The 20,101-nt window shown below is 42.9% G+C and overlaps 1 protein-coding gene across 13 annotated transcripts in view; it reads left to right on the top strand.

Moving 5' to 3' along the window:
• LOC137585185 (mucin-2) overlaps positions 1-20,101 on the top strand; it is a 37,735-nt gene that overhangs the window by 13,470 nt on the left and 4,164 nt on the right. For 4 of the 13 annotated variants that reach the window (XM_068300864.1, XM_068300879.1, XM_068300871.1 and 1 more), the window contains 7 exons: positions 81-473; positions 1,152-6,185; positions 6,247-6,759; positions 6,825-7,000; positions 12,680-12,850; positions 12,951-13,026; positions 13,763-18,898. In XM_068300864.1, the coding sequence (XP_068156965.1) occupies positions 81-473; positions 1,152-6,185; positions 6,247-6,759; positions 6,825-7,000; positions 12,680-12,850; positions 12,951-13,026; positions 13,763-18,898 (11,499 nt within the window). Of the gene's footprint in view, positions 1-80; positions 474-1,151; positions 6,186-6,246; positions 6,760-6,824; positions 7,001-7,296; positions 7,505-7,662; positions 7,785-12,679; positions 12,851-12,950; positions 13,027-13,276; positions 13,333-13,762; positions 19,579-20,101 lie in introns of those variants that run through there. The other 9 variants (XM_068300948.1, XM_068300916.1, XM_068300940.1 and 6 more) reach the window with 8 other exon arrangements.

The raw sequence follows: 20,101 nt of genomic DNA, 5'->3' as shown, positions 1-20,101 counted from the left end.
AATATATAAATATATATGTATCTCTTACACCTAAAACTATGTATCTCGGAATTATGTATGTATATGAATGTATCCTTCAGATAACAACCTATCACAGTATACGTATACTACTACTAAGCCAGGCGATATATTCTCTTTGCCACCTACTTCTCCTACTTCTACTATTAACAACAACAACAACAACAACAATGAACCAACTATAACTACAACAACTACAACTACAATCCCAAAAAGAACCAACAACAATAAGAACACACCACTAACCACCTCCAAGAACAGCCAGAACTCCGACACCACCGAAACAATAATTAAAACAAAGCTGAGCACAAATGAAGCTACCTCAACAGCTGCTCCTGTGGAAGAGCCACCATGTGTTAAGCTACACTACTATAAGGTCGGTCCGTCCGTTAAGGAGGTCCCAGATCCGGTTCCGGTAACGAATGCAACAGCGGTGACAAGTTCAGAGACCGTTGGTAAGGCATGAATCCCGAAATAAACCACACCAACAATACACACAGCAACACACACAATCACACACACACATTCACATATACACTTTGTATCTATACCAATTACTCTATTTAGTATTTAAAAACTATTTCTGTTTTTGGAGTACTTGCAAATAAAAACTTTTTACTGATTACAAAAACAAAACAAACAAAAATATAAATAAAACCAAATGCAATCTTGAAATATTCAATGTTTTGCTCAAGCACAAACTTAACTCACCAAAACAAACTGCATGACCGAATGCGCCCCCTCCCTCACCCCTCAATCCTTTGAGAGAGATGGATAGAGAGGGAGAGAGAGAGTGGGCACAACGGGGGGGACTCTTAAGAGAGATTGAACAAATTTTTTCAACTTGCTATTAACCTTGAACACAGCTGTCTTTGCTGTCTATGCTGCCTGCCTGCCTGTCTACTTGTCTAACCCATTTAGAGCCATTAACCCAATGCCAACTTACCAACTCGGGACTTAGAGATGTAGACGTAATTATAACCCCCTTCGATCGTAGTCGTAACTAATCCAATAACTGCAATGGTAAAGTACACCCAATCCTACACTATGCTAGTATACCAAAACAATCCACATCAAGCGACGTCGGTTGCCACTTAAGTTTATGCATTGCTGTTGATGTACTCCCTTCGCAGCAAAGCCCAAAGAACGCACTGGCAGCAGGCCCAGCATCGATGACGATGGCCCAGTCAGGCGCAGCTCGAAATCCAAGTCGCCGAGCATCGAACGTCGTCCTGTGCAGCGTGAAACAACCTTTGAAAGTCCCAAAAAGCGCCCAGAGGATGTTTCGTTTGTCAATGAGCAGGAAACGGTGATTCGGGTGACCACCACCAACAGCGAGGTGAGAGACAAGTCTAGCAGTCCATTGCCTCGCCCTCGTTCACGACCAGGTAGTCCCGAAAAACAACCTACCCAGGAGTTGCCACGTTCTGTCAGTCCTGAGAAAACAAAGCCAGCAAGCCAAAATATCGACAGGGCTCAGTCACCAGCAGGATACAGCAGCCCAGTGCCGAGGCGATCCAAGGATTTTTCAGGTCCAAACACTCCCGAAAAGCCGCACTCACGTCAACAAGTGCCGGCTTATGTTGAAACAGTTGAGTTACCAACTCAAACTAAGCAAAAAACATCCGAAAAAGTCCAACCAGATCGAGATAGCCCGATTCGTGGCCCAACAGACCGTAAATCCAAAAGCCCTGAGAAAATTTTGACAGAAAAACCCAAGACACAATCGCCAAGAGTGAGTTCGGAACGAGTAATTCAAATTTCAGACAATCGCAAACAAACAGAAACGGAGGAGGACACACTGTTCCGTAGTACCATAAACGAAACCATTAAAACCACAACGAAAAATCTAAACGAAGAGTTTATAACGAACGAGCGTCAGAGTCAGCCCCAGCCACAGTCCCAGCCAATAGAAACACCAAAATCCAATTTGGAAGATGGTCCAGAAAGCCCCGATGGCGGCTTCTACTCAAAGAGTCCAAATCCTGAACCGAATGAGCCCAGTAAACCTACTTACCGGAAAAAGGGTCTAACCCGTAGAGAGACTTTTGAGGATCGCTGTCGCAAGATCTTAGGCATGGAAGAAGATGGCGATACACAGGGCAACTATACAACAAAACCCAATAACGATGAAAGTGATGATGATGATGATCATGAAGAGAAAACCAGCGAAGTGGTGCAACAAACTGAGACGGAAACTATGCAGGTAAAAATAGAAGATTGTCTGGATGATGATGATGATGAAGATAGGGCACGTCGTGTGACAGAGACATTTGTAGTGCGTACTCAGCCAATTATCAAGGTTGAGGATGAGCAACCTCAACTTAGTGAGGTTACAGTCGATTTAGTCAGTGAGCCAGAAGAATTTATGGAACCATCTCAAAGAACCACTGATAATACGGAAGAGTTGACCATCAATGAAGAAACAACAATTGTTATCAATAAACGTCCCTCAAAGTCACCATCAGTGGAGCGTAAGGCTCCCACTCCGTCACCGTCTTCAGTGCAGCCTAATTCAGCTCCAAGAAGCCCCTCGCCAGGGACAAGTTTCGTGGCAAAAAAGGTTATCAATTGCACAGATAAAACTGTTGTGGAAAAGACCGGCAAGTCTTTGCCAGATAAAAAACAACCTAGTGATGTGCGATCCACAAATGTCGCTACGATTCCCTTGGAAAGCAAACCATCTACCATGAAAAAGCAGCCATACGATGATGAGCCAAACCAGAGCGAACCCAAAAAGAAGACACCTACTGAGCGACGTAACTCTCGAAATACATCGACAACAAGTACTTCGACTACTACTACATCGACAAAAACTACATCGGCTAAGCAAACTGCCTTGAAGGAACCACAACCCACTACAACCCCATCCAAAGGTCCCAGCGGCAGGAGTCCACGCAAGGAATCTTTGCCAAGGCGAGAAACCGCCAAGCGTGACTCTGTAGTAGAAGAAACACGCACAAATACTAAAACAAAGCCATCAGTCACAAAACCCAACGAATCAAGCCCCTTGCCGTCGTCGATCAAGGATCGTCTTCGCTCTTCGCCGCGCAAACAGAGACCCCAAACATCCGACAATGTGGATGGGGAATCTTCTTCGCCCGATGGCAGTCCAACGCGTCCAGCTATCACAGAACGCCGCCGATCCAGTAACATTTCTGTACACACTGAGATCATCATAGATCACACGGCTCCCAAGACACCCTCACCACGAGTTGAACGAAAATCCGTATCGAAAGTCAATCCAGCACGTAAACCATTCCCAGTCGTTGAGCGCAAAGAGTCAGCACCAGTGCCTCGGGTTACCAAACGTGACAAGGACAAGGTGACTCGTTCCACCAGCGAGAACGTGATTAAAGTGGTAAATGGCAAACCAAGCAAGCCAACAGTTGAGATGAGCACATTGCGCCCTCATACAAATCGCACCACAAAGTGTTTCACCACAAAGACCATCAACTTATCGGAACAGATCAGCAATAACGAGCTGGACATGGAAAATGTTATCATTGATATACAACAGGCAAAGAGCTCGAGAGAGCCATCCCCGGATCGCATAGTGCCAACACCAGTGCCAGCCGAACTGGACACTGGTAAGCCTCGTTATCCGGATGTTGTCCAAGAACCAGAGGATGAGCCCCGAAAGAAACCCGTTGTCACCAATATACCAATCTTCGAGGAAGAGGCCAATTCTTATGTGGGCTATCAGATATCTGAGTTGCGTACTTCCAATGGCATCGAAGATGATATACTAGATAACCCCACTGTGGAAGCTCCTCAAAGTTTGGACTATCCCACCAGCAGTAGCCGTAATACCATCGTCAACGACATCGTTGAGGATGAATGTCTGCTGAGTGTGCACGAGAAGGTATCCAAATTTACGCACACCGCCGAGCAGGTGAAGCAACCGAAATCCTCGACACCTTTTACTCGTCAGTTCGATGAACATACCAAGGTGTCGGCAAGTGATGAATGTTTGCTTTCGATTAATCAAAAGGTGGATAAGTTTTTGAAGACAGCGGAGAATATAACCAAGCAACCTATAACACCGACTCGTGACATAGAGCGTCCGAATTACGAGGACCTGGACGAGGAGTTGCGGCAAGATGATTGCACTTTGAGTGTCTCACAGAAGGTATACAAATTCATTGATACTGCCGAGAAATTGGCACCCACTGTTCCACAAAAGTCACCTGGATTGGTGGCCAACATTGAGCGTCATATATCCAGGCAGAGTGAACCCGAATTGGAAGACGAATCAGAGCCAGAGAATCCAATGGATTCTGATACAGACGTAGAGAAGAAAAGCCCGCTTGATGATGAGGAACTTACGCCCATGTCTAAGAATCATACGACAGCCTTAGAGCTGAAGCGGCAAAAGGACATTCTTAATCGTCCATCAGTATTTGGCAAAACGCAGCCGCCGGCAAGTAAACCTCATCGCAATCCAACCACTGCTTTTATCAATGAAGAGCGCAAGTCTCAGAGTGTAAATCAACGGACAACAACAACAACTAGGCAAACAACTAGTCCTTCAAAGTCACCTAGTCGCTCTACGCGTCCTTCGCTTGCCCAAACTCGTCCCAAGCAACCAACCCAAGTCAGTGCCACAGATTCGGGAAGGGACATCAAGAGCCCAACAAAGCAAATGGAGCACATAAGCCAACAACAATGGGTTCACAACGATGTAGATATCGAGGTAGAGGAGGTGGGACCGGCTCCTGGTGCCTATAAGAGGCCCACGAAACCGCAAGCCAAATCGCCATCCCTTTCACCATCGCCATCGCCGTCGCCAACTCGATCGCGACCATCGTCCTCTCTTTCTGCCACCAAGACCAACTCCACCGTAGTTAAAAACACCTCCTCCACCACTGAGCACCACAACACCAGCACCACCATGCATACCCCAACTAACCAACAACAACAACAACCACAGGCCAGACCAAGCCTTAGCCCCAGTCCTAGTTCCAGTTCTCCAGTTGACCATAAAATTGACTCACTTCCAGGCCAGGTTAAGCCTACACGTTCCAGCACTGTGGCCTCACGTCGAAATGTCTTTGAAAAGGCTTCATCGCCATCGCCAACACCAACAGCAACTACTCCAAGCACAGAGCCCAATGGACGTCGTCCTTCCTACATGGACCACACTAAAAGCTCCCTGGAACACATTCGTCGCGATTCTTTGGAAATCAACAAGACCCATTACTCACGCAAATCCTCCATTGAGGACGAAGCCAACGGAGAGCCACGTAATCCAAATACATCTGTTAAATTCGATGTGCCCAGTAAGCGACAATCCACCAAGACGTCTAGTGGCATCAGTGAAGAGGTCAAACAGATTGATTTGGAAATCGAAGAGATATTCGATCTGCAGATCTTAGAACAACTTTTGGAGACCGTAACCAGTTACGAGTTGCGTCGTCGTATCCGAGCTCAAATGCGTTTGATCAGAAAGAATATGATCAATGCTGGAACGACAACAACGACCACTACCACCACAACCAAGACTAGCAGCCTAACATCATCACCCAGTGCTGGCCGTAGTCCCTTGCCCTCACGTCGTGAACCACAGCCACGTGATCGGAGTCACAGTCCCGAAGGCAAGGCGACCCTTAAGATGCGAACCAATAGCAATCGCTTGCAATCACGAACTTCGGAGCAAGTAGATAGCACTAGTCTACAAGGCAAGCCACCAGTCAAACCCCGGGAACGTAGTGCTAGTCCAGCCCAGAGTCGACCGGCTACCGACACAATAACAACCACAACCACGACAAGAACAACCACCAAATCTCGCAATGGTCCATCATCATCATCACCAGCGCCTGAAAGGCGTTCCAGCAAGCCCAGCAGCAGTGGACCCATTTGGGCTGATCGCAGTAAAGTATTACGCGGCCACACTAACCCCGTAGCCACTCAGTCACCAACTTCAGTTCGCAAGAGTTCCACCTCGAGTACGACCAGTAGTAGTAGCAAGATTACACGTACCCAAATGGCTACGAGTTCCAGCAGTACCACCAGTTCCAGTACCACCAAGAAGAACAACAATCGTGAAGAAGATTCCATAACTTCTAGCTATGGCGTGGGGCCAACAGATGAGAATGGTTTGCCAGTTTTTGGATTACGAGCACTGAAAAAGAAGACCCAACCGGTGCCCTGTGAGACCAAAGAAGGTAATTAAATCTCCCTATCGCTTCTATTGAAAATTTAATCGAAATTGAATTCTCTCCCCAGAAGTCACAGGTTATGTCATTGAAGAGAAATTTTACTCCGACAGCAAATCTCCGCCACGTCATGAGCGCAAGGAACTGCATTATTCCACCAATGCCGATGAATTGTCCAAGCTACAGACACAATTGGAACGCAAGTCCTCAAATGATTCTTCATCCCATGCCATTATTACACGAGAGTTTGAGAAAATTGAACCACCAAGTGATACCAAGTATGTCCGTCGCGGATCGGTAAAAGAATTGAGTGAGAAATTCATCCAGAAGGAATCAACGACATCTCATAACGAAATGCCCGATACGGAGACGGAAGACAGTGAATCGAATGATGTGTGCAGTGTCATTGAAGTTGAGACACCAGCCCAATTGAGACACAAAGAGAGATCAAGCTCTACATTTAGTTCGAATTCCACGAGCACTCGATCACAAAATACACGTTCTTTTTTGAATACCAAAGGAGAGGAACGTCTGGTAACTGGGGTGAATGATGTCCTAGATCGTATGCGTAATGCTGATAATGGTAAGCATCAAAAGAAACAAACACATATAAAAGTTATGTATATATATATATATATATATTGATAGTGATTGAACCTGGTGATTCTAACGAGGATCGTGAGGCACGGGCTTTGCTTAATAAATTCCTTGGGGCAAGTGTTTTGATGCAGGGCGTGGAGAGTATGTTACCACCTGGCACTACCAGCAGCAGCAGCACCATCAGCACCACCAACACTGCCGGTCAACGTCAGAATAGCCAAGCGGTAAGTCAAATTGTGCAAATTAATTTTTCTTGCCCACAACCCCTCCTTCTCACCATATGTATGTATGTACATATATGTATGTGCCCTCCCCTTGTTGGCCCCAACTCTCCCAAGTTGCTCTCTCTCTCTCCCTCTCTCATATTGATGCTCTTTTGAGTGCCGTGTGCGTGATGCGACGCCTGGCTGGCCAGGAACACACACGCCATGGCCATAGCCCATAGCCATAGCCATAGACATAGACATAGCCATCAGCCGTTAACCATCAGCAACCATAGCATCGGTCCAATGCCGTCTCCGTCTCATCAGTTAGTACACACTCAGATGCGGCATCGATCACTTGTGCGACGACGACGACCACGACGACGACTAGTGTTTTCCACCGATCAGAACCGAGACCGAGAACAAATAACTAAATAAAAAACAAAACAACAGCAACAACAACAACAACAACAAAAGAAAAGAGAAAGAAAAGTGTAAACGCAAAAAAGAAAAAAGAAAAGCAAAGTAGGCAACCAACAACAACAGCAACCAATAACAACAACAACAACAACAATAACACACAAAAAAAAAGACAAGTTTTTCATTTTGATTTGAAATTGTATTTTACTTCCTTTTGTTTTTGTTATTTGTGTGTTTAAATTTTTTTTTTTTTTTTTTGTTAGTTTCTTGTGCCGTTTTTGTTATTACTATATAGTATAGCTATATTTTTGTTATGGTGAACGAACGCGAGTGCCCATATATGGTCTAAGAGGCAACCAGCCAGAAGGAAACTAACCGACAGCGTGTAAGTATTAGGGAGAGGCATGGAGATTCAAGCATTTGGACTATATGGTTGGATAGATGGTTTGATGGATGGATGGATGGATGCATGGAGAGATGAATAGACATCGACCGGTCCCGTGATCGAGGGGCAACATAATGGCAATTGGGGGAAATGAATAATGCCAAAAGGGGGGGTAAAGGCGAGAGATGAGGCTAGATGTACTAGTTGAAGGCGTGGCCAAAAAGGCTTTTCAATTATTTTTAGTAGTAGTGTGCATAACTTGAGAAAAAGAATGTTCTGTCACGACACCTCAAAAAATGCACCTGAAAGAAAGCCAAAGAAGACAAAAAGAAAAACGCTACGACGACAACTTTGTCTAAATATACCAATATATATATATATATATATGTATATGTATATATATATATATATATACATGTATGTACATATGTGTATGTGTTGAATAGAGCGATACAGATCTAAATAAATAAATAAATTTTTTTTTGGTTTTTGTTTTTGGGTTTTTTTTTTTTTTTTTTGGGGAGAGGGATGCGTTGAGAATGAGAACGCAAATCTACGGAAAAATTTCGACGAAAATAGCGCAACGATAGGCACTATTTTTACGTACCGACGACGACCATACGATGAAGGAGCATTTTGCTTAGATATATACACACATACATGCATACATATGTACATGCGTGTGTGTATATTTAAATATATCCAACACATTTGTCTATTCAAATAGTATTCGACTAGATCAGCTACATATGTACATAGTCAGCCGCCTGGCTAGCCCGATTGGAGAAAAGTGAATCGACCCATCAAAAACCAAAAAATGTGCATGTGCAGCAAATGAATGCATGATCCGATTTTTTTTGATGTCGACTCTATATACTTACATATACTTATGTCTCAGCAATCATTAAAAGATACATACATATACATACACATACCAGGCCATAGCCATTATTATAGTGTTATCTATGATATTCCAGAGTCAAGTTCTCATGAGTCAACTAAAAATATATACATATTAATTCCATAAAGATATAAAAGAGAGATCTTAACTAATCTTTTGGGATAAGTGTTCTTGGCTTTATGGTTAACTTTAGCTAAAAATTATCTAGTTATCAGATAAATATTCTATTCAGATCAATATAGATTCTTTATACATACTTTATATAGCTTGACTTTCTTGACTTCACTTTATGACTTATATCATGATCGTTGGATGCAATCTTGAGATGCATAGGATACATAGGATGGTTATATGTATTTCGGACATGACACTTTGTCATCTCTTTAAGTTTGAACAAAAGACATTGGATGTAATAAATTCCAAGCAATTTTTTAATTTTTGAGAGTAAATTTACGTCTAATTACAAGTAGAAGACACAACTTGAAATATGTACTATTTACAATGCTGGATCAATATTTAGAGCATTTAGAGCTTGGAGGCGACTTAAAGTAAACATTGGTGAACTAAGCTTAATGCCCTGAAAGTATAAGGAAATCAAATTGAGTAAACACAAATTGGAGTACTTTAGTTTATGACTGCTTAAAACTTACTCAAGAATCATCATAATAAATAAATAAATCAAGTGCTCTTAAACAATGTTCCAGCACTGTATATACATATTTGTAATAACAGTAGTTGTTGTAGTTCTGCAACTTTTATGGAGTAGCTATAAATTATGTATGTATGTATGTATGTATGTATATACATACCGACTATAGATACCATAATTTGTTTTCCTCATTTTCTTTTCCGACTAGCACAATTCTTGTTACTTAGTTAAGCGTAACATGTTCGCAATGTTTCATCATCATCTTCATCACTTGTCCCTTTTAGCCTTCAGTTGTTTCATTAGACGTTTATGTATGTATGGCTGTGTGTGTGTGTGTCTGTCTTCTTTATGACTTTGAAAGCCGGTTTTCGTTACCCTGTAGAAAAAAGGATGTATTCGAATTTCAGTTCAAGTCGACGATCGATCTCTATTGTTCAGTTTCTTTGTCTTAGCAAAGTTGAATACTTCTTCCGATTGATTTTCAACTTTTGGCTTATAAGCTTTAAGCCTTCTTAAATGTGATATTAGGCATAAATTTATACTTATTTGAAGTATCTGATACAAAGGGGGAAATTGATCTCAACAAACTTGTTGTTAGATTTGCAATTAAACTTTAGGTACTTAAAGTTTTTCATTTTTCCCCCTGTTTTTTTTTTTTATTTGTTTGTTTCTTGTTTCATAATTCAATTTGGGTCTGCTCCTGTTCTCTCTTCGTTTTGCATGTCAAAAGAAAATCTCGTTTTTCTGGTATCTGTGTATGTGCTTAAAATATATACACATCTATAAGTATGTATGTGTGTGTGTGTGTGTGTCTCTATGTGAAACGCAAAATGAATATTTTCAATATATTCAGTTTTTGGTTTCTTTGGAGGCTCCTGGTGGGCGTCGTTTATCCACTGACGGCCTTCCCTGTCCATTGCCAACTTTGGCTAAATTTAAAACAAATCATTTTATGTTTTGTCTGTTTTCTGTGTCTTTTTTTTCCCTCTTTTTTTTTTTTTTGTTGTAAAAGAGAACAACAACAACAACAATGGCTACAACATTAATTATTTTACCTCCCCCCCGCCCACTCTGAAATTGATCAAGCTAGAATCGAGAAGACTGCGTGAGGCAGGAAAAGGCAGGCACAGTCAGTGACCAGTCAATGACCAACCAATTGCCCAGTTGCAACTGGCAACACAATTTTGCATCTTGTTCCATCGTTCATAACCCATTTCACCCACTTCACTTCACATCACATCACATCACATCACTTCACTTCACTTTTCCCGTCATTGTTTTTCTATTTGGTTGGCTGGGTTTTGGTTTAGGTTGTTCCGCTTTGTCGGAATTACGCCAAATACTTTGGCACTTGCCACTTGGCACAAAAGCTACAACAACAAGAACAACAACAAACAGAAACAATAAAACAAATTAATGAAAAATTAAATTAAAATTGACAAACAAAAACATAGAGAAACGTTTTTCCTTTACATATACAAATATCTTTTTGATTTTTGTTTTTTTGGGGGTTACCCCTTCTTATGAATTGTTATAATAAATCAAACTAAGTTAATTATAATACTCAGATATATCCCTCCTTTACTAACTCCTTTTTGTTAATTGATCTTCTTTGAAGATTGTTGATTAAAGCTTTCTACTAGAGACTTTAAATGAGACATACCCCTCATTTTTAAAATAGGGTATATACAAACATACATACATATATTATATAGAATTTTTCTCATTTATTTATTTATGTATTTTTACGTATTTTTAATGTGTCCTACATTTGTTAGTTGGCATTTCAAATAGAATAGAAAATGTTTGCCAAACGAATTTTAATGTTCATAATGTTTAGTTTCAAGAGAATAAATAGACCTGCATACCCTGTAGTGGGAGTCAAAGCACTCCCAAAAGGGTATATTAAGGATGACAAACTTATTGGAAAAACAACTTGTAAAGGTCCTTTTTGTACTCTCTTTGGTGTATAAAGCACATCCAGAATTGAATCAGACGGATTCTTAATAAGTTGTCTCTTCAAAAGGGTTTGTCATGGACTCGTTAGGACCTAGGAATTGAGTTTATTTTTGACTGGTTTTTGGTCTATTGAATATCTTGCTTTTCTCTATAGGGTATCATTCGAGTCGTCTCTTCTTTTTTGTTGTGTTGTCTTATTTGTTGGTACTTGAGAAAGTAACAATGTTAATCCCTATATGGCACGTTTTCCTTTATCTCTCTCTCACTTTCTCTCCAGAGATCTGCCTTCCTCTTTCTCTCTCTCTCTCTCGCTCTCTCTCTATCATTCTCTGTTATACATATAGAAATGTATGTATGTATGTTTAAATAATTTTTAACTAAAAATAGGAACGCGTGTTTTTGTTTGCCTCTCGAACATGTTCGCTTATATTTATTTATTTGTTCTTTCTTTTTTTGTTGTTTTTAATTTTTCATTTGGCCTGACCAAATTTGGTCAAAAAAGGCCACCAAAGGAAAAAAAAAGAGGAAAATATTCGAAAGATCTGTTTTCGAAATATTCGAAAAAAAAAACATGAATTTCATTTTTATGCGGGGTCTTTAAACGTTTAATTGAACGAATTAAAAATGCAGATAAAGAAAATGGCAGATAAATGGCAAAAGGAAAATAAAATTGCATTTACTTACATACAAACATGATGATATATAGATAATGATTCATTTAAGATATATACTCGAATATACGAAAGCGGAAAGAACAAAAAAATGCTCAATTCTCTGCTGTCTCTCTCTAACGATATAAATATTTGTTTTTTCTCTGATTTGGCCATAACTTTAAGCCATTTGAATTCACTTTCATTCATCGAAGATCGTTCATGTTTAGCTAAATTTGATTGTTTTTGTTTTTTTGGATTCGTTTTGTCTTCTGTTTGAAAATGAATGAAAAATTGTGAGACAATTTTTAAAAATGCCGGAAGGAAAACTTTCTCTGACTGTTTGTCAAAGGATATGTGATTGATTTCCCCAATCAATGGATTGTCTCTATTCGTGATGGGAACGTGATCGGGGAGCATGATTGTTGCGGGGGCGTCAAGAGTCTAGAGTACTTTCTGTTTTGCTTTTCTTCAATTATATCTATACACATATTTCTACTTTTTTTTTTTTGGCACGATGAAATGTTGGCGTGGCCGACACATAGTAGATGTGTTCATCGGCTTTATTTAGACCCAAGAAACACCAGCAACAGCTGGCTGCTTAGTTAGTTGTGAGGAAAGCGTACATAGAGAGAGAAAGAGAGAGAGAGAGAGAGAGAGAGAGAATTTTCCGGTTGATAAACAAAAGATGAAACTGAAAAATTGAAATATTCATTTCGTTTTGTTGGCTTTTCAGGTGAAAACCACGCGCATTACCAATACCTACAGCAAATCAGGTAGTAGTAGTAGTACTACCAACAGCAACAGCAACAACAGCAACAACAATAAAAACAGCTCCTCATCACCAGTTTTACGTACAACTTGTGACATCGAGGACATTTGGGACGAAGAAGTGCTTAAGCAATTGGTATGTCAATTTAAATTTTCTTTCATCACACACAAACACACCCACACACACACACACACACACAAAACTGATGATTTCTACTGCTTTAATTCTTCTTTAGCTGGAACAGGCCTCCAATTACGAGGAGCGTCGCAAGATCCGTGCACGCCTACGCGAACTTATGGCGGAACGTGAAGGTAAGTTCTATCATGCCTCCATTTTACAATGCTTCTTTGCGCACACACACACATACACACACACCTGTATATACATATATACACATACCAAAGTCAAAACTAACCCAAAATGGAGAAGAAAAAGAAAATGGAAGCACTTGTAGTAAGTCCTTGGACTTGATATTAGAGGCAATAATGGTATATCCCTTTACTCCTCTCTCTCTCTCTCACACACTCTCTCTTATCTCTATTATTGATTTATATCTTGTAGGTAGCTAGGCTATAGTATACACGCGATCGACAGAGGTCTCGAGGCCGATGTGCAAGGTATTGCATTTATTCTAGGAACAAACAAAACAAAAAAAAAAAAAGCGCAAAAAAATATATCAAAACTTATTCTTCATTTAACATTTGAAATCCAACAACAACAAAAGTTCAGAGTGTCAAAAATACGTCGCGTCTCTCGTTACTCGTTATTTGATTGTATTACTCGTTGATTGTTAAAAAAGAAGCAAAATTCAAAAGTCTTCAGATGGTTTCGTCAATTCATATTTCTGTACGCCCTGTTTTCGCCCCCTTGCCCTGCATTTATTATTCTATATACATATATATCTTCTTTTTTAATGCTTGATGTTGTTGCGTTGTTCTTAATTGTTCGCGGGCCTTGCCAGTCTTGAAGCCTCACTCTTTCTACCTCTCTATCTCTATCTATCTATCTATCTCTCTCTCTTCATCTTCTCTACTTAAAAAAATAAAGACAAAAAGGCAGGCAATATAGCCTCTGCCAAAAAGCAGGAGGAAGCCGACGAAAGCAGTGCCAGTGAGTATGAGGAGATAATCGAAGAAGTCACCGACTATAGCGACGACGACGACGTCGACGAGGAAGAGCCAAAGGCAAAAGAGGTGAAAGATTCCAAAAAGGACGAAAAAGACGTCAAGGAAAAGCAACCAGAATTGGCCAAAACCATTGAATCAAAGACAAATACCACTCAAACCAAATCGGTGCAGAAAGTTGAACAGAAATTAGCCAAAGTTGAGTTGGAAAGCAAACAAGAGACGGTCGTTGACGGACATACTCAAGTGCAGAAGGTCAATCAGGGTGAGTCCCTGTCTGCAACTGCAACAACAACAGCAGCAACAGCAACAGAAACAGAAACAAGTGCAGCAACAACAGAAGCAACTATAACAGCAACAACAACAACAACGACAGGAGACGCAGATATAGCCAAGCCAAGTAGTAGTCTTAGCAGTAGGAAATTTAGTAGCCAGGTTAGCCAAAAACTTAGAACAAGGGACAAAGCGAAAGCAGACACAATGCCAACCGGGGAAGCATTGTCTACAGGAACAGGGTCAACAGGAACTCCGCAAGTGACAAGACTGAGTGTGCCTCAAAAGGAGGATTCGGGTACTGAGAGTGGTGAGGATTTGCGTTTACTTGCCGCCGGTTTACGTGATACTCTTCAGCAGCGCAGCAGTGGCGATGCCAGCGAAGCCAATCGTTCGCTTGTCGAGGAGGTAACAGATGCCCTTAGCCGATTGGAGTGCTCTTTGAAACAGGGCAAAGAATTGGCCGTCGACGGCGGGCAACGTCAAGCTCTATTGGCACTTGTTGCACGCCTGCAAACAGGTCTCAGTGCACCAGAGAAATTGCCCAGCGATGTTGAGAATAGTTTAGCGACACACCAACAGCAACAAGATGTCGATCAGTCTCCGCCAAGTCCAGAGCCCGATCAATCGGGCAGTCGTCAGCAGCGCTTTGCCAAGCGTCGTCAACGGAACAGTCGATACACTGTCGGTGTGAGTCGCGAGGAATTGGCCGATGCGCGTCGTTACATGGAGGACATGATAATGTTCGATAATAAAAAGAGTTTTGTGCCACTGGAAAAGAATGCCAGTTCAAGTGCCATACAGCCGGGCATACAGCTATATAGACCCAATCAGTTTGTGTCTAACCAACAGGGAAGTGCCGCCCCCCCACCAACGACAACGCAGCAAGGAACACATCTGAAACCATCCACTGCTGGCAATAATAGAAGACCTCTCTCAGGTGATTATGCCGTCAGTTTTGCCAGCTATGCAAACGATCAGAGCCATCAGAATCAAGTGGAGGAGACGACAAACGCTAGAGATGGAGCCAATAATCGTTTTAATGGTGCCAGAAAACAGCTTATGAAAAGAGCCAACACCATTGACATACCCAAGGCCAAGGCCAAGTATATGGCGGATTGTGATAGCGATTCGGATGCAGAATTGGATGAAGGTCCACATTTGGGTCTCAAGCGTACGGTTCAGGTCAGTGTGAAGCGGCGTGTACATAATGCAGTGCCACCGTTTGAGCCCAAGACGGAGAATGATCACAAGTTTTTGGCCTTTATTAACAAGCAAAGCCATCAGAGTGGTTTGGGTTGGGGTGGTGGTGGTTCATCGCGTAGTGTTTCGAATTGGACCCATAAGTTCGGTAATATCAAGCATACATTCGAGACTGGTGCGGCAGCTCAGGCCACAAAGGGTAAGCCACCGCAGGCACCAAGTCATGTGCCAGGTTGGGCTAAACAGGAGCATCAACAGCAGCAGCGCGAGCAAATGCAACGAGAACAAATGCAGCGAGAGAAATTGCAACGAGAACATGCCCAGCGCAAGCAATTGCAGCGAGAGCATTATCAAAAGGAGCAACTACACCGAGAACAATTACAACGAGAGCAGCTCCAACGAGAGCAATTGCATCGTGAACAATTGCAGCGTGAGAAACTGCAGCATGAACAATTGCAACGTGAGCAATTGCATCGCGAACAACTGCAACGAGAACAAATACAGCGAGAGCAACTCCAACGAGACCAACACCAAAGGGAACTGGAACAATCAGCTGCCGCCCAAGCTCAGGCCCAGGCCCTGGCTGAACGGCAACGTCGTCAGGAGCTGGAGCGACAACTTTGCCTCGAACAGGAGGCCAGATTCGAACGCGAACAGCGTGCTCGCCTCGAGCGAGAATATTACGAGAAGCAACTGGAGATACAGCATCTCGAACGTCAACAGCAACTGGAACGACAGCGCAAGCATCAAGAGCAAATGGAACTGCAGCGTCGTCAGGAAATGGAATTGCGACTCCAACAGCAAAAGGCAGCACCACTCAATCACTTTATACACGCTCCCCAGTCCGTTTTCCGGCCCATCGAGCATGATCAGGTGCCGGCACCAAGCATCTTCAAGCCCATCGCCCAAAAGCATGGCACTCAACCAGCCACCTGGCAGCCGCCTTCAACCCAAACCAAAACGAGCAAACATTTGCAGGCACCCGGAAGATTGCATTCGTACAATAGCAATACACCGTCCCCTTCATCGACAGCAACATCGCCCATTGGCCTGCCCTGGGTGGCCAAACCCAAGGTGGATAATAGTGACTTTAGACGCAAAGCTCATCACTTTGAGGAGCGATCGCTAAGGGACAATCTTGAGCAGCAGCAGCAGCAGCAGAATGTCCATCATGCGTCCAACACTTATCTGCAACGTCACAACTCACTGCGATCGAAATCGCCACCGCCAACAGTTTATACTGAATTCAGGAAACGTCCTTCCTTGCCCAATGCCATGGATCCAAGTGGTGCCAGCTATCCAGCCACAACGAAGGTGGCAGCTCCTCCTCCGCAACCCACCAATATCTCATTCACCTACGCAGACTTTCCACCAGTGCGTAGGCATCAGGGACAATTTAATAATAATTACCGAAGTCAACCTTGCCTGCCGAGTGCTGTGGCCGATCAGGCTGATCCACTTACCAATCCATTGGCAGCGCCACTGGTATTAACCACTTCGAATCCAACATATTTACCGCCCACTTCCACGCATCACACCGCCTACGATACATTGGCATATCATCCGCATAATAATAATGTGATCGATGTGGATAGTTCGCCGACAAGTCCAACCAGTTTCCTTACAGTGCCCGCCATGACGGACAACACAGACGATGATCTCGACATGGATTCGGATAACAATATGCTCGAATATCGAGTGGAGACCAAAGTGATGCGTAAGCCAAAAAGTCAAACTGCTGTCCGAGTGGCTGATCGCCGCACAGCCCATATGAGTGATGATGAGGTCTTCGGAAGGAACTCCCGGGCAGCCAAGTCGCTGCTCTACACCATGAAGAATCTGAGTGGTGCCCCGGAAAGTGAGCGCCCACCACCAATATCAGCACCACAGACATCATCTGTATTAAATAGAAGCCGTATCGAAGCGAAACCTCAATCCATGACAGCGCCAAATTCACCAAAGCCTGCTGGATGCCTCTCACCCGATGGTCGACAGTATCAGGCACCACTTGTGGAACCTCTGTTCCCCAAGCTAACCAATTATGAGGCAAATCGACAACCTCATTATGCATCAATTCCATCGATTCCTGTCAGCATCAACTATCAGGCGAATCCCACATACACTCCACCAACGCCTCCCGTGCAGCAACCACCACGTCCAGCCACCGATAATGGCTATCTGGGTGAAACACACACCTCTTATGTGGTCACCTATCCATTGGATGATTCGGCAGATGAACTGGAATCATCGATTAGTCAACGTCTGCGACGAACATCAGAGCGTTCCAATGCCAGTTCATCATTGTCCCTGCCATCGGCTAGCACTAGCTGGACAGCCAATCCCGTGCACAAGCAACCGGCCTCCGTGACTGTGCCGCCACTTGTGGATCGCAGTAATAAGCCGCAATTGGCTCCAAAACCCGAGATTCCAATACAACAAGCGCCCTCGGGACGTCCAAGATTAAGTATACGCAGTCACACCATTGGCGAGACAACAACCACCACCAGCAGCAGCAGCAGCACCACACCAATGCGTCCTCAAGCGCCAATGTTACGCCAGTCAGCCATTATAGATTCAGCGCCAGCACCAGCACCTGTGCCACTCAAGAACCGAGTGATGTCCCAACAATCGCTGCAATCGACTTCTGCCCTTCAGAACCATCATCAACAACAGCAACAGCGTAAGGATCAACAACATTTGAGTGAGCTGCGTCGCAAAAGTTTGGGCAATGTACTCGAACATCGTGGTCTGACTTACTATGAACATCAGCAGATGCAGGAATACAAGTCATCTGCACCTGCAGATACTCCAGACATAGTAAAGTCATCGCTACCTAAGGAGAATGCTCCATTATTAAAGAAATTTGGACCACCGCAGAGACATCATTATGTGCCCAATGCGTATCAGAGTCCACAATTGAAAAACAGCAGCAGCAGCCAGGTGACCACAACAACAACAACCATACAACATGAGGTGATCCATCAGCAGCAGCAGCAGCAGCAACACCAGCAACAGAAACCTAGCATAGTTGAGACACCTGCCACACCTCAACCTCAGCCAGCTGATCTGCCACCAGAGGAGCAAATTCCACGCAATATAGTCTTTAATAATGTCAGTGCATTCAGCTCTATGAGTAGACGCAGTCAGGATGAGGAACAACAGCAGCAGCAGCAGCAAGGAGGCGGAGGGGCAGGTTCACGTATCAATCGACTTAGCAAGTGTGATTCATGGACACAAATATGTCAGCAACAGCAGCAACAAAGCAATGTGAATCCAACCAAATATAATCAAGCTCCACCTGGAGGAGAATTGAGACGTTCAAAATCGGGACATACGCTCGCTGTGCCCAAACTCTATGAGGCTGGCATTGATAAGTCCCAATTGAATGAGAAGCAACGCACTGTGGCTGCCTATTTTTCGGGACAAAAATCACCCACAGGTGCTGGTGGTGCGGTGGTGGATGAAATACGCACACTGACTGCAAGCACGAGTTCACGAAAATCGGCCATTAATCGAACAAAGACCAGCGAGAAGCTGTCAACAGCACGCAAATCTCTCAGTACATTGTCCAGCACCTCCAATGGTAATGTCTCTATAGCGGGACGAGGTGGTGGTGTGGCTATATCATCGGGTGGTGGTGGCCTAAGTCGTAGTGCCACAATGCCGCATATAGCGAATCTAAATCTACTCGATGAGAGTAATGTGGAAGATGCATTCGAACAGCTCATGATGGGCGCTTAGAAAGTTCGCTCTCTCACTCTCACTCAATCTCTCTCCCACCCACCAATTTACTACCCACTCAGACTCAGGCATTCCAGTTTCCGGAGACGCAACTGGACACCCATACACACACACACACAGACACACACACACACGAACTGTAACTGTACTGAAACAAACTCCTTAGGATTTCTTTTCTTTTTTTTTTTTGGTTTTGATTTTTTTCTTTGTTGATCGTTCTTTCTTTCTTTCCTTCTTACGTTTTGTCTACGTTTTTTCGTTGAGTTTTTTAAAGAAAACTTTGTTTTAGTTTCTATTGTTTTCCCCCAAAAGTCACGAGACCAGCAAAACCAAAGTGAAACATCGCATAGTTTCCAAATAGTTATATTTCTTTTGTGCCTTTAATTAGGCCGGGTCGGGAGGGGCAATATGTGGTTTTGCTCACACCCACACACACACACACACACACACATACATAGAAAAAAAGAAAAGTAAACTTGCTGCAGGACAACGCCGCCGCAACAACATCAACAGCTAAGATTTGTGAGTTCAATTCAATTAAATTCAATTCAACAAAAACAAACAAGAAAATTAAACCAATATTAAAATCCAAAGAAAATGTACAAAGTTGCCAATTTTTCAAGCCGTTTTTCATGTATTAGCATTTTTCTTTCTATTTATTTTTGCGCCCAGCCTAACTGCATAATTCCATGTACATATTTATATACATGCATATACATAAACTTAAATATTTGATTTTGTTGCCTGTCGTTTTTTTTATACCCCTCGCCCTCGCCCTCGCCCCGCCCTCTCACACACACTGCCCCCACACCCCCCTTACACACAGACACATGGGAGAGCGCATGGCAAATTCCAAATACATTTTTAAAGACATCTTAATCTATATAAAACAATGACCCAGATGTCAATTAGTTTTTGATTCAATTTGAAATATGAAAACTATCATACATACAGTGTTGGTCACAAATTGAGAATTTCAGACTTTAGTTTTGATTATCTTAATCCTAATTTGTTGTTGTTTTATTCTGAAATCATTTAATACCCA

Source organism: Drosophila tropicalis, unplaced genomic scaffold (assembly GCF_018151085.1).
Source record: "Drosophila tropicalis isolate 14030-0801.00 unplaced genomic scaffold, ASM1815108v1 contig_158, whole genome shotgun sequence".
Classification (NCBI taxonomy): Eukaryota; Metazoa; Arthropoda; class Insecta; order Diptera; family Drosophilidae; genus Drosophila; species Drosophila tropicalis.
This window is presented reverse-complemented; position numbering and strand designations above follow the sequence as displayed.